Source organism: Oryzias melastigma, linkage group LG14 (assembly GCF_002922805.2).
Source record: "Oryzias melastigma strain HK-1 linkage group LG14, ASM292280v2, whole genome shotgun sequence".
Taxonomy (NCBI): domain Eukaryota; kingdom Metazoa; phylum Chordata; class Actinopteri; order Beloniformes; family Adrianichthyidae; genus Oryzias; species Oryzias melastigma.
Genome location: NC_050525.1, coordinates 8,352,294 through 8,366,759, shown reverse-complemented (window position 1 = coordinate 8,366,759; position 14,466 = coordinate 8,352,294). Strand labels below are relative to the sequence as shown.

General features: G+C 41.8%; 1 protein-coding gene across 3 annotated transcripts; it reads left to right on the top strand.

Annotated features, from left to right (window-relative positions):
* Positions 1-1,519: 1,519 nt before the first annotated feature.
* Positions 1,520-14,372, top strand: esrra (estrogen-related receptor alpha). Of its 3 annotated transcripts, none has more exons than XM_024263563.2 (8): positions 1,520-1,778; positions 3,083-3,176; positions 6,909-7,292; positions 7,565-7,681; positions 7,771-7,884; positions 9,533-9,700; positions 10,404-10,673; positions 10,973-11,718. In XM_024263563.2, exons 3-8 carry the CDS (start codon positions 6,914-6,916, stop codon positions 11,131-11,133), a joined length of 1,209 nt encoding a protein of 402 aa, XP_024119331.1. In that variant the 5' UTR covers positions 1,520-1,778; positions 3,083-3,176; positions 6,909-6,913; the 3' UTR covers positions 11,134-11,718. The 3 variants fall into 3 exon arrangements, with proteins under 3 accessions (XP_024119331.1, XP_024119323.1, XP_024119328.1); XM_024263555.2 differs by lacking the exon at positions 10,973-11,718 and adding an exon at positions 12,251-14,372 and having other exon boundaries at positions 1,525-1,778; XM_024263560.2 differs by lacking the exons at positions 1,520-1,778; positions 3,083-3,176; positions 10,973-11,718 and adding exons at positions 4,175-4,324; positions 12,251-14,372.
* The last annotated feature ends 94 nt before the right edge of the window (positions 14,373-14,466 follow it).

Sequence of the window (14,466 nt, the reverse complement as noted above, 5' to 3'; positions counted from 1 at the left end):
CTATCTATAATGATTCCATACTTTTAGTGTGTTTGTTGTGTAATCTGTGACTCACTTCTGCAGCACCACTTTTGTGCACTACAGGCACAATGAGCTCCTGTTATTTATGAAGGCTCCACCAGCCCACACCTGTCTGAGGTCACGACCTGCGTCAGGAGCACCCACAGAGACCCCAGCTGGCGCTCGCGAGCCCCTCAAAAAACCTCCCCCGTTATATAACCCAATAAAACGGCCTCAAACGCGTCGAATCTCTCGTGAGCCTTCCCGCCTCCGTCGAATAAACGCAGTCTGCAGCAGAAGGCTGTGATGCAGCCCCGCAGAGTTGCAGTGTCTGCAGCAGAGACTCGGTGCCCTTGCTTCAAGGTCGTAGTGACACCGCCGTCACTGAGCGGGGACCGCCGGAGCTCCATAGTGGGGCAGGCGAGGGCTGAGTTAGACGCTCAAACCGACGCCGACACGACAACTCTTCCCCCTGCTCTGACTTTTGGACATAAATCACCTGACGGCCTTTTTTTATTTTATTTTTTTTTTTTTGGAAGAACTTCTTTCCTCGCTGCCAGCTGTTACTAGGCACGCGGGGGCAGACTATTTTGAGATGCTGAAGGTTACAAACTTTACACAAAATAACCGCGTTTTCAAAAACCGTTACGTATAATAATAATAAATCGATTTCTTGGATATTTTTGAATTTATCTGGAAAAAAATGTTTAATATTTCTGAAACACCTCGTGTTTCTTGATATCTTCCCCCCTACGTCCCATTGTAGTGAGCTCTTAAGCCTTCCTTCCTTGGCCTTCATCCAGGCGGTGGAGTGCTGGAGTGAGCCGCCGGGTCAGTGTCATAAGACCGGCAGCGTGACTGCATTTTCCATGGAGGTGTGCTGAAAGACTGGCAGCCGGTTATCCCTGAGACTCAACTGACATAGTTTCAATGAAAAAGAAACACAAATGTCCACCAGTCCAAGGACTATCCGTTTTAGTTTTTTTGGCTAAAAAGAGTCTTTATTCAAACATGTGGAATTCGACGTTTTGGGAGTTTTGTTTTTAGCTATCACTTCTGACGCAGCGGTTATTCTAAAAATAAACCCTCTGTGGATTTAGGTGAACATAAATCGAATAAACTTTTATTTGAAAGAGTTTGCAGAGCCTTAATTTAACGCTGATGACGGTAGTGGAAGTGTTGACGGACGTAACGGAGAAACAGTGGACGCAAATTGAAGCAGAGGGAGGAGCAAAGGCACGAGTTCAAGCTACGTCATTACATCCGTCAAGCACTGGTAATGCAGCGACAAAAAACCGGACGTTCTGGTTTTCTGTTTAAAAGAATAAATCTACAAGTGACTAAATTATCGATAGTTAGGCCGTTTTGTAAAACCAGAAACTATATGACACATTAAATCAGTAAAGTATATGCATTTTACTTTAGAAATTTGTTCATTTTTTTCTAAATTGACTAAATTTAATAGCTCTAAGTGCATAAACTTTTATTTTGTAAGTGCACCATGGCGGAAGTTGTGTTCGTAATCCGGTAGCAAAGACGCTAGCATATTAACTACAGCCGTAGTTGTAGAAGCCAAAACGGGAACGGAACCGAACAGCCGGACAAGACGCTTTGTGGACGGTCAGTCGGTCTCATCTTTTAGAGCAGCGGCGTCGGGAGAATCATGTGAGAAACCCCGCGGGACATAGCCGGTGCCATCGATCCAATTTATCCACCGAGCCCGGACTTTAACTGCCGTTTAAAGCCCCAAACCAAATGCAAGGGTTTGACGTTTGCCTGTAAGTCTCTTTTCCTCGCCCGCATTTCGGATGCTGCACCCACAATGGGTTTATGCTGTTGTTAATCTGGGTTGGGGACGTGCCAGGTTCTGACCGGCCGCCTGATGTGCACGCACGACTCCGCCTGGCAGAGCTGGAAGTTCGCCTAGAAATTAATGAAGCTGCGGGACACGAGCTGTCTGTATTTTGAAAGAATTGGCGTGCTTATTCATCTCTAAAAGGAGATGAATAAGCACGTGCCATCTCTTTATAGATACATGCAACTGTCTTTTATTATTATTTTTTAAACATTGTGCCTATAAATGAGATTCATCTTTATTTCATAAATAAATTAGATTTAGAGTGAATTAGAAAGATCCAGCATTTTATAGAAACCATGTTTCCAGTGTGAAGGCGACAAGCACATGTGCAAATATCAAACACACTTCTACAACTACCAGAACTTTCAGTTATCTCTTGTGTGGTTTTTTCTTCATAGGTGTTTTAATCTCCCCAGTTATTACTCTCCATTTTAACACAGTGAACTGTGTAAGTCAGCGTGCCTGCTGGACCTGGATTGGGATCACTGATCTAAAGGCATAATCCACTTTGGCAATTAACCTTTCACCAGTCCGAGATCAGTAGGCAAGGTCACCCCAGGGTGCTGTTCAGGCTGTCTCCACAGAGCGCCGCGTTGAAAAAGCCTCAACAATACAGGCTGTGATGCATTACCAACGACAGGAACCGCCACGACCCACAATAAAAACTCTTTAGGAGCTACTTGAAGTCTTTTAGATGAAATGTTACTTTTCTAATAGTGATGTGACAAACACTGCTCAATTTCCACAAAATGGTTTTGCCCATGCATGTAAAATGTGGGATTCTTCATGGTTGGAGTTGCTTTACAAACTGCATATTAACTTTTTAATCGTCTAAATCATTCTGTATTTGAACTTCCAGTATGACGAGTTGTAGTCTTTTATCACCAAACTTCTCTTTTGGGAGTTTGCAGTAGTGAGGACTAAGCTTTCTCTGTCCGTCCTTCAAGCATTCCTGTGACTGTGACCTTTGGAGCGTGTCACGCAGCGTTCAAGGGGGAGGGTAGTCAAGCAGCGTGAAGATCCTCTACAGATACCCTGAGCTGCAGATCTGCAGACAGAACGCCACTTTTGCGCATTTGTATCACGATCCTGAAAAGACAAAAAAAGGGAAAGAAATAGGAGCCGGGAACGTTTTTCTTTTTCTTTCCATTGGGATTTGAGGCAAATGTTTTTAAAGATGATTTATTACCTCCATTTGACCAAAAACCTTTGCTGGCTTTGCAGGTGTCCTGCCGACAGAATTCAACCCACAGCGAGTCATTGAGCTGCCATTAGGACTGTGAGACATCTACATTTAAAGCTCCATTACACCTAAGAGGTAGGCTGTTTTCACTTGACCTTTTTATGCCGATGAAATGTTCCATTGTAATTCTACAGGCATAATGGATGTCCATATGCTTCATCCTGGGAGGCTGTTCATATACAATTTTACAGAAAATATTGAGATGAAAAGAGAAATGCAACAAAAGAGAGAAATTTGATCTTTTTTCCCCTTACATTTTTCACGTCAAATCCAAATTATTAGTCAAATTAGTCCATAGATGTTTGTCTGTGTCATAAAAGTTGAAGAAAAAGGTCTGCACATTTTATAAAATTAAAAATAGTCTTTTTGTATTGGAGGACAATGAAAAGAAAGGTTTTATAAATATAAAATTGACTTGTTTTGGCTTGTGATTTCCTGATTTTATGAAATATCTATTTTTTCCAATTCAAAATCAATTTGAATTTTTAATATAAAAAGAGGATTTCATATATCGAAGTATTTAAACTGAAAAAAGATTAAACGTTAGGATTTTTATTTTTAACTTAAACTGAAATGTTTAAATAAATCAATTTAAAGCAGATCTGATTCATGTTATTAAATATTTGATAACATTTTAAAAAGGAATATTAATTCAAATGAATTATAGTTTTCTATTATTATTTAGAACCACACAAAAAGGGCAATTTGTAAATTCAAAACAAAAAATTGAAAATCATTCTTTGAATTTCCTTTTCTGTTTAAACTCAAATCATAATGGAACTACAAGTTTTGAATAGAATAAAACTTTATTGATCGCACAAAGGGGGGAAAAACTATTTTTATGTCTTTATTGACAATTAAGGATTATACAATATTACCTTGTTACTATAGTTCTATTAGCTCTATTATTACAGCGAAAAGATAAATAACACTAAAATACACAATAATAATAATTGTTATCAAACAATTATAACTACTATTATGTTTAGGATATAGTTTTACATACTTTACTTACTTCTTTTCAAATCTGTGGAATCTTAATGGTTCCGTCTGGAGCAAACCACTGTGAATGGAAGGAGCTCGCGGCAGTTGTTAGGGGGCAGGCTGAGGGCCGGCCCATCCAAACAAGCAGCAGCAGCCAGTCGGGGCTAGCCTGGGAACAGGTTCCTTATCAAACCCGGGCCGTGGGGGGATTAAAGTACTCTAATGGTCACAGCTGCACGGTAAGACACAGACTCGTGCGGGCTAGAGCGACAAAAATAAATGTCTTTGTAGGAGGAAACTGTGTTGGTCAGACGGGATTAACGTTAGCTAGCTAGCCCAGTTAGCCAAATCTAGCTAGCACATAGTTTTTAGTGTAGAACGCGGCTAACGCTAATGAGCATTTACAGTACACGTTTCTGCCAACCTCACCTGAATCTAACTCGCATTTATGACATTTTACTGCGACAGGTGACAAACCAAGAAGTGTCAGTAACATTTAATTATCTCTGGAGTCCAACATTTCTTAAGTAGAGGCAGTCTCAAAGCAGATGTCGAGGCGTCCAGCGGTGCACATGGCGCTGGATGAGAGCCGTTCAAGTCGGTCCAAGCCGGCTAAACTTTAAACCGACTGCTTTTGCTTTGACCCCGTTTCTGCTCAAACACAGCTCGTCTCCACAGAGGGCAAACTCCACGCGGGGTGGATGCCAGCAACCGCGGGTGTATCAACCCCCCCCTCGATAAAAACCATAAACACTGTAGAATCCGCTCTCCTATCTGCGGCGGAATCAGAGTATTCTAGGATGATTTACACGCTTTGCATGAAAACAGTGTTTGTGCCTCTTGACCCATTTGATGTGACTCTAAACATGCCTGGTGAACATGACATGTCTTATAATTGAATCTGCTATGACAGAGTATAAACGTAACAGTTGTTTGCATTCTGTATGTCCTGAAACTGTTCATTTGATATTTGGTTCTAGATCTTCATCAGAACGTGCTCTTCTCAGATTTTTGGTCATTCAAAGTGTGATAATCTGACTTGGAAAGACAACATTTAGTACAAGTTGGTGCTTTGCTGGTATATTTTTGTTTGTTTTTAGAAGAAAATCATGAGAAATGAGTTTACTTATCTGTTCCTTCAAGCTTGTGACCGTGCTGTTTGGTGATTATTTAACAGCGCTGGCTGTGACTGCTGTGTGTTTGCAAGTCAAGCTCTCAAGTCACTCTGAGTCTTAACTGGATTGAAGGTATTTAGGCTGCACAGGTGATCTATGAAGTGACAGGAGCTCAGTCTTTCAAGTAAGACAGCATTTATGTTCTTGTTGATTTGAAACCTGGAAGCCGAAGCGGTGCTCGTAAATAAAACACAATTTTCTTGAGGTTTTTAAACACATTGGATGTTAGTAAATCACCATTAGACATTGCAGATGATGCGTCTTCCGTGGTTCCTAATCACAGAAATGCGTTATGGTTACTTATTTACCCTAATTTAGGCAAGTTTTTAACATCCACCCACCTGTCTGCCAACCCCGTCCTGATAGAAACCGAGGTACACCCAGGACCACTCAAATGTCAATAAAGTGTTTGACACAGAGCACTTTTAGGATAGCTGCCTTACTTAAAGTGGATGTATCGTGAGCGATGTCAGGAAATAAAGCTGTTACTGGAAGTTGAATGGCTTCTTAAAAGCATAAATCAAAAAATAAAACCATATAGAGGCACACAAGAGAGTCTGAATTTAATTAGACAAGTCACTTTTTTTGTTTTAATTTTTTTAAGTATAATTAGAAAACACCAAAGTGGTTCTTTTGTGCATTTAGATGCACTTCAATCCCTTTCTGCAAAGTAGATGCACAAAGACAATGACTCCAATCTCATGCTTTTGAGCTTCTTTACTGAATTGCATTACATAAAGATGCATACCAATGAATCTTTATTTTTAATCAGTCTCTGGAATTCAGCTGAGAACCCCCCCAGTCTTTGCCATCCCTGCAGGTGGCTCCAGAACCTTTACCATCTCCCTACAACATCATTCCTACCTCTTGATCGATGGGAGTGCCTGCTGTTTACGAGCATCTCGACCTTCATCCCGCCACCTTGACTGTTTTAACTCCCAGAAATATGACGCGCAGACCTCAGACAATGTGAATGATCTGAGGAGCGTATGCTTTTATTTTAGTCTTGAAAGGTTTCTGTTTGGAGACGTTGAGGTACTTCCTGATATGGTAGAAATGAAGCTATGGGGGAAATGAGCCCATAAATGAAGTAAAGCTGGTGGTTTTATGTTTTTTTTTTCCCTTTTGTTTTTGGATGTGGGCCCGCTGATGTTGAAATCCGTTCAGTTTTCATAGTCTGCTTCTGGCAATCTCCAATGATTCATCATTTTCTTAGCATTTGTGGAATAAAGATTGAGTCATCACGCGTTAGCCGTTGGATTAAGACAGGATTTATTCCACAGCTCCTCAGACTGTATCTGAATTGCTTTCTGCTGGCTTGTTTGTTCTGAAAACTCTGTTTATGCTCATATTAACTGAAGTCCGGCTCATTAAAGCAAAGCTGCTGTAAACACTTGAAAACAAAGCCTTATGTATGCTCTGTAATCGACGCCTGCAGGCAACACTCAGGTATTTGCTGACATTTTTCCTCTCTGGTTTGGACGCTTGTCTTACAAACAATCTTAAAAGTCAGGTTGTGTTTTGGCCTGCTTCGTTAATGCTAGCTGTGTTGGTGGGGGGTCTTGTGAAGGTCATAAGGTCATCATACTTTTCCACTATAGCAGCACTCATCCTGACCTTTCCCTCTGTTTCGTTACTCTCCTCTCAGACGACATGTCTTCCCGGGAGCGTCGCTCAGACGTTTACATAAAGGCCGAACCTAGCAGTCCGGAGGGCGGTGGGGGGGGTCGGACCAGCCCCGGCGGGGCTTCCTCGGATTCCTCTCAGAGCGGAGGCGGCGGAACCAGAGGGGACGGTGCCAAGCGTTACTCGCCGCCGCTCTACACGCCAGCTCTGCGCTGTCATTTCAAAGACGAGGCCGGCGAAGGAGCCGAGGAGAGCTCCACTGGAAACGGAGCGGGGCGCTGCAAGTACGCCCTGAGCACGCTGCCCAAAAGGCTGTGCCTCGTGTGTGGGGATGTGGCGTCGGGATACCACTACGGCGTGGCGTCGTGTGAAGCCTGCAAAGCTTTCTTCAAGAGAACCATTCAAGGTATCAACAAACAGTTCTGTGGGCTTGTTTTCATGCATGTTTACAGATTATGTTCTTAAGATTATGTAAGAGTGCAAAGAAAAAGATTGTTTACAGTGAAAGAGTAACTTGTCTGGTAAAAGGAACTTTTTCAAAAACCACGAGTCAATTATGTCTGAGCCAAATGATCATGTGGTGTATAAACTTTATACATAAACGTTTGTTTTTATTCTTCAGTTGCTTGGTGTTCATATTCACATTGTGGATTCATTCACTTCTGGTTGTTCCTGAAGGTAACATCGAGTACAGCTGTCCAGCATCAAACGAGTGTGAAATCACCAAAAGGCGCAGAAAGGCGTGCCAAGCATGCCGCTTTACCAAGTGCCTCAAAGTAGGCATGCTCAAAGAGGGTAAGGTCTATGCTGCGTCTTTAAGAAGGAAAAAAAACAGCATTATTCCTGAGTTAAGTTCAGGCTGCATTTATCTGTCCCGTCTGCAGGAGTGCGTCTAGATAGGGTCCGAGGTGGACGGCAGAAGTACAAGCGGCGCCCGGAAGTGGAGAACGCCACATACCAGAGTGCCCCTCTACCGCTGACCAAGGAGAGCGAGAAAGGTAACAACTCAAATAAAACCTGTCTGTGAGGAAAATGTAGTCTTCAGGAAGTTTCACTGCTGAGATTCACTACTTGGCTAAATAAAGCCTGAAAGAAACTTTTTTAAGTCAAAAGATGAAAGTTGACGTTCATGTTTTAAAGCCATATTTATGTTCAGATGATTAAAAACAGGCTCATTTGCAGATTTGTCTTTCCTTGTTGGGATGTTGTTCTACCTTAGGCATGTTTACAGTAAAGGCGGAGTCATTTGGACCCCACAAGACAGCACACTGAACTTTTTTATCTTCACTGGTGCCCGTGGCAGACATAAAATCCATCCACCTTTGTCATGGGAGGGATTACACATCAATGTAAGGGTGGGTCATCTGGACCCCATAGCATAGGAGTCACCAACGTAACCCAGAAATGTCTCTCAGATCCAAACGGTTCCCTTTGATGCCAATAAAGATAACAGTCAGATCTTGTTTTAATTTGACTAATGTGCACACATTTGTGTGAAGTTTGAGATCTTCTTTGCATAAATCATCATTTTTATAGAGTTTATAGTATTGGAGTGATAATGAGTCAATCTGCAGCTTTGAAGACCGTCTGCAACAAAACTTTTTTGCTGTTTTTAACATGTTCTTGTTGCATTTTTCTGATAATGGAATGCATATATCAAGAAAATTAGGATCAAAATAGCTTTTTTGTGTATTTCTTTATTGAAAATGTTGTGAATCAGGAACAGATGAAAAACATTTCATTTTGGCTAAAAACTTCAAAATCCTCATTAAAAGACCAGTTAGAATGCTTTTACAATATATCAAAATATGATTGGATTGGACCTTTAAAGTGCAAAAACTAAAGTAAATAACAATATAGAGTTGTTCAAAGCTACAACTTGCTTTTGTTGTTCTAAAACAGAAGTCTGCAACCTTTAACAATAAAAGAGCCATTTGGTCTTGTTTTCTACTGATCAGAACTTAGTAGGAGGCGCATACTCTTATTTTGATTCTGCCGTGCATTCAATACAATGTATTTTAATAATAAATATGAATGATGTTTTTTATGGCATTAATAAATACAGAAATGTAAAGATACTAGCATTTTTTTAAAATGTGAAATTCTTTTTACATTTGACAGAAGCTCCTTTCAAAATAAAAGATGGCTTGTGCCAAACCGGATCATTCCAGTGCAGCTCTGAACACCATACGATAAGATGAGCTTTAAACTCATAAACTATTAGACTTTTTTACTAAAGTTTTGCTTAATCTTTGTATTCTGCAGGAAGCATAGGGCAAATGACCCGTTCAAGTCATCAGGAATGTAAAATAAAAACCTTTACGGTTTATCTTTGAGATGCAACTCACCCATAAATTTATAAACTTAACTAATCTTAATTAAATAAATGCTAATGTAGTGACCCCTATATGAAAGAAATACTATTATTTGATTTTCTTTAACCAGAGAGCCACTATAGAGAGGTAAAAGAGCCACAAGTGGCTCCGGAGCCGCAGGTTCCAGACCCCCGATCTAAAACAACAAAACAAACCCCTTTGACTGAACGTAACATTTATTCTGAGTCACAAGTCGAGGCGATCAGAACTGTTGATGTTTCTGTGACAGCAGCTGCAAATGAATCCATTTCTGTGTGTTTTTGTGACACAGGTGCCTCCAGTATCATTGTGTCCCACCTCCTGGTGGCAGAGCCCGAGAAGCTCTTCGCCATGCCGGACCCGCTGCAGCCCGACACGGCCCAGCGCACGCTCACCACCCTGTGTGACCTCGCCGATCGCGAGCTGGTTGTGATCATTGGCTGGGCCAAACACATTCCAGGTGAGTGAGAGGAACCAAGAGTTCCTGCTTTGATTTCACAGCTTTGATCTAAATGAAGAAGGCGTGATGATGAAGGTCAGTCAGAAGAATAAATCACACTGGATTGTCGCGATTCAATAAAAGACTAATTTACTGTCTCATTTTTTATGCCAAAATCTGCCTCTTAAACTGAGCTGCTGTGAAAGCTCTCTGCTAGCGTGTGACTGACAGCTAATGTTGGTTATATTTCCGGGTGGATTTTGACTTGAACAATTCTCTTTGGAGCCTGAAAAGCGTTTTGGCTTTTTTCTGTCTGTTTATTTTTAGCGAGGTGCCTGAGCGCTTTTCAGCGAGCTTGTTGCGTGTTACGCTGCATCTGATTCCTTGAACGGCAGATAGTTGTGTCAGAGCTGTTGCACTCAGCCTCCTGACCTTAATGAAAAATGAAAAATCTCTGGAGCAACTCGTGGAGAACGGGCCAAAAACAAGAAAGAAGTCAAAGCTGTGTGTTATGAAACTGTTACAAAATGTTAAGAAATAAAGCTGACACTATTTTCTGCCTGAAAAAATAAAATTGTAATTATCTAGGATAGAAACATGTTGTTTTTTGTGTTATTTCTTATTTATAGAACACATTTTTTTAAATGGGATATATTTTCCTTCCACTGATATGGTGTGATAGTGTCCAGTATTGACATGGTTGTCTCTCCGTCTCCTCCTGCAGGCTTCCTGTCCCTGTCTCTAGCAGATCAGATGTCGGTGCTGCAGTCGGTGTGGTTGGAGGTGTTGGTTCTGGGCGTGGCGTACCGCTCGCTGGGCTGCGAGGACGAGGTGGTGTTCGCCGAGGATTTTGTCCTGGATGAGGATATGTCTCGAGCGGCCGGACTCACGGAGTTGAACGCAGCGATTAGTCAGCTGGCTCGCCGTTTCCGCACGCTAAACCTGGACCGGGAGGAGTTCGTCATGCTGAAGGCCATCGCACTCACAAACTCAGGTACTGAAAACAGCAGCGCAGCAGCCGACAGACAACAATTCCACAATAACGATGTAAAAGCCTAACAGATTCTTTTTCTTTTTTAAATTTCCAAATATTGGGCTAAAATAAAAGAAAACTATGTTTTTTATGAACTTATACTCATGACGTTCCACTCTGATAATGTGTTTTTTTTTAACTTCATCCTCCTCTAATAAATCCCTTTACTATTTTAGTCACAAACATTGAGCCTTTCCGTCTCAGATGTGTGTATTTTGTACACATTTCAGCTTAGATTTCAGTAGTTTGTTCTTATTCAGGACAGCTGTGGATCTTCTCAGGAGATAGTGGTGGATTCAAAGGCTTCTACTTCATCATTTGGAAAAGAGAAAACAACTGCAAAGTCATTATTTACCTACAAAGCACGGCAGTAGGAGGTTCAGGGTATGGGTTTGTTGGTCAGAAACAATTGATCAATTAGGTTTAATAGGGTAAAGCAGGGATTTTAAAGAAAATAATCTGAATTTTGTTACAAAAAATGAATTAATTTCTCTTTTTGTTGTGTAAAACAGCTTCACAACCCCAGCTGCTTCAAGGCATCAAAACAGCATTAAATCGTTCCAATCAAACTATATTAATAAAAGTTAGTGCAGCTGAGCAGCCTGTTTCATTTGTACTTTTACTGTCTCACCCTTCATGCTGGGTACAGATTCTGAGGGAGACGGAAGAATCTTTCAGTAGAACAGTTTCAGTTCAATGGCATGACAAGCTTCTCTGAAGCAAAGTTTAACTCTAGCTTGACCTACTTTTTTAGACACCCTTAGTGTTTGGTTGATGTACCAAAGAAATTGTACATTTGTGGTATTTTAAAATTGTTGATGTTCTCATGGTAAACATGCTCTTCTGACTGAGGGACATCCAGGCCAAACTTGGTGCTTGTACCACAAATGCACTTTTATTTTGGTAACCGGTTCCACTACCTAAGCTACACTAAACTCACAATATTTACACTAAAAAAAAAACTGAAGGAAACTTGTCAAGGATGTTTATGCACTGTGTAATGACCGGTGACTGTATATGAGAACTGGACTGGGCGACTCCTATCCCCTGGCATTCCAAACAGGAAGTACCTGCTGGCTCCAGGAAGCCAAAAATCCCGTAGACTTCTATAGAGACATAAACAGCTAGTACTGTCATTCTGTTTGTCAGAATAACCATTTTATTAAATTTTTTTTTAACACTTACTCAATTATATTTGTTCTTTATTGGAAGTTATTCAAGTTAAAAACTGACCAATCAATATAAGTTTGTGGTCTCATGTTGCCATAGAAACAGTGACTGCTTACTGATGCCGTCTGGGTCCAACATGGCGCCGTCCGTACCACCAAACAATGGCGTTTGTATTGACTTGGTTTGGTTGGAACTCAAAGTAGATCATTTTCTATGGGTGATGTCACACTCACTCAGTCCAGTTCTCATATACAGTCAATAGTGATGATCTCTTAATTCAGTGGCTGAGCTATTATATGTATTTTTTCCAGACAGTATTTAGAGTTTTTTCCGTCCTCTTCCTGACCTCGCTGTCCGGCTGTTTTCAGACTCTGTTTACATCGAGGACATGGAGGCGGTGCAGAAGCTGCGAGACCTCCTCCACCAGGCGCTGCTGGAGCTGGAGTGCCAGAGGCGTCCGGACGACCCCCAGCGGGCCGGACGCCTCCTCTTAACACTGCCCCTCCTCCGACAGACTGCTGGGCGCGCGCTCACCACCTTCTACAGCATCAAGACCCGCGGTGGCATCCCCATGCACAAACTCTTCCTGGAGATGCTGGAAGCCATGATGGACTCTCCTTAGAGCGAGGACGTGGCTGAAGGAAAGGACGCAAACGCAGCAGAGATTTAGTCTTCAGGAGCCATTTCTAAACAAAAGCTGCTTTTTACTTTAGAGAATCATCTAGGGAAATCACTTTATTCCTTTTTACTCGGTGTGGAGGAACGCGCTGGAACCTGTTTTTTTTAAGTGGAAACGATGATCTGCCAAACGTCAGAGAAACGCTCCAAGAATCCGAGGTGAACATGTGTAACATAAAGGCCAGAATTCTTAACAGCTTTATTATCGTCATGGCAGCAGAACCACAGAGGATCACCTTTTAGAGAACTTTAAGAATAGACTGCAACACCGTAGCTTTGGAACTGTAAGATCATCTGCCAGTGAAAGCCATAACCACACCTCCGGCTGACATTTATGAACTGTTTAGCAGGCCGCTGTCGGCAAACCATGTGAACGACTTGCAATATGTTCGAAGCAATACGACGTGATGACTCGGTCACATTGAAAATGTGGATAAAACGGTCGATGGGTATGTTTGTGGTAGCTGTCTTTGGTCCCCACATGCTGAATATTTGTCAAATCTGGTTTATGAAACCTTTTGAGATGAAAGTCTGCAATAGAGAGAATGATAAAGACTGATCAAGTGCAAAATAAGAGCGCGTTATAGGATGACAGAAACTGTCAGGCTCTCCGTCAGGAACGGCTCTTTCACTGTAAAGGCTCATGCAGCCACAGCGGCGGTCACAAAGCAACGTGCCTCATCAGCTCTTTTCTACTCCCCTCCTCCACCGGAGCCACGGACCGACCTCTAAGTGTCCGCTGAAGGACGCCGGCTCCCGTTTCACGCCTGTCCTGAAACACGCCTGCGAGTGATGCATGGAGCGATTCTGCCACGTTCTCTGCAGGAGCGGCCGATCTGAAATCCCTCCTCCCCCTGTGGACGCACATCCGTGGAACTGGTAAAAGCCCCCGGACGGGCTCAGGGCTACAAGAAACGCCACTTATGCAACTCTGCTGTTTTTGGATGTTGAAACTCTGTGATTAAAATCCCGAAAGTCCTCCCGTTTGTAACTGTTTTCAAAGGTTGTGAGCTTCACGTGGACCGCGACGGAGGATCCCAGCGGCCGACAGGGCGTTTCTCCTTCAGCCATGTACAGTTCCATTTAAATAAACATGCAATTTATAGTGGAAGCCGAAGAAGCCAGCAGATGTGGTACTACTTCCTCATGACTGTGCTATCCGTGCAGCTTACAGTGTGCTCGTGTGTGTAAAGACATGAAACTGGCTTCTCCATGCATTTCTAGGAAATAAGGGCATTTTAGTCGACATGGTGACGCTTTTCCTTTCGCTTTCCGAGGCCGACTGCTGTTTTAGGGATCAACTTTGCATGACTTTATAGTTGTGGCAGCACAGTGAGGCTACAAACGGCTACCTCAGGAGGATGAGTGAGCCCGACGGACGTCCGTGAAGATGTCGCCCTAAAAAAAAAAAAAAAACTCAAATCTGTTGGTTCAACCTGAAGGACGACAGATGGTTTTAGTCACTACATTTCTTGGTTAAAAAGACCAGGGTGCTTTTATTTTGACATTTCAATCTAAATCCGATTATTTTGTTTCCTGTTTTTGGTACAGTGTGTTATGGTGGAGGGTCACTGCAGCATCAAAGCTCAAATTATCCTGTCCTGTGTAGGTCCTAATACTAATGTGCACATAATTATAAATGAGCAATACAATAAATTTACCAAACCTCACACATTTCCTTGTATAGCCACAGTGTACATTCAACATTGCCAGTTATAATTATAAATAGGTACTAAATGTTATTTAGAACTTCAAATCAATGTTTGTATTTTGAAAGAATATTTAAATGATTAAATTCTATTTTTTACTCAATTTACTGTTTGTTGACACTGCTTTATTTTTTGTGTGTGATATCAGCTGTGGATTTATGTGTTTTTTTTTGTTTAGATGAAATGGTTTGATGTCT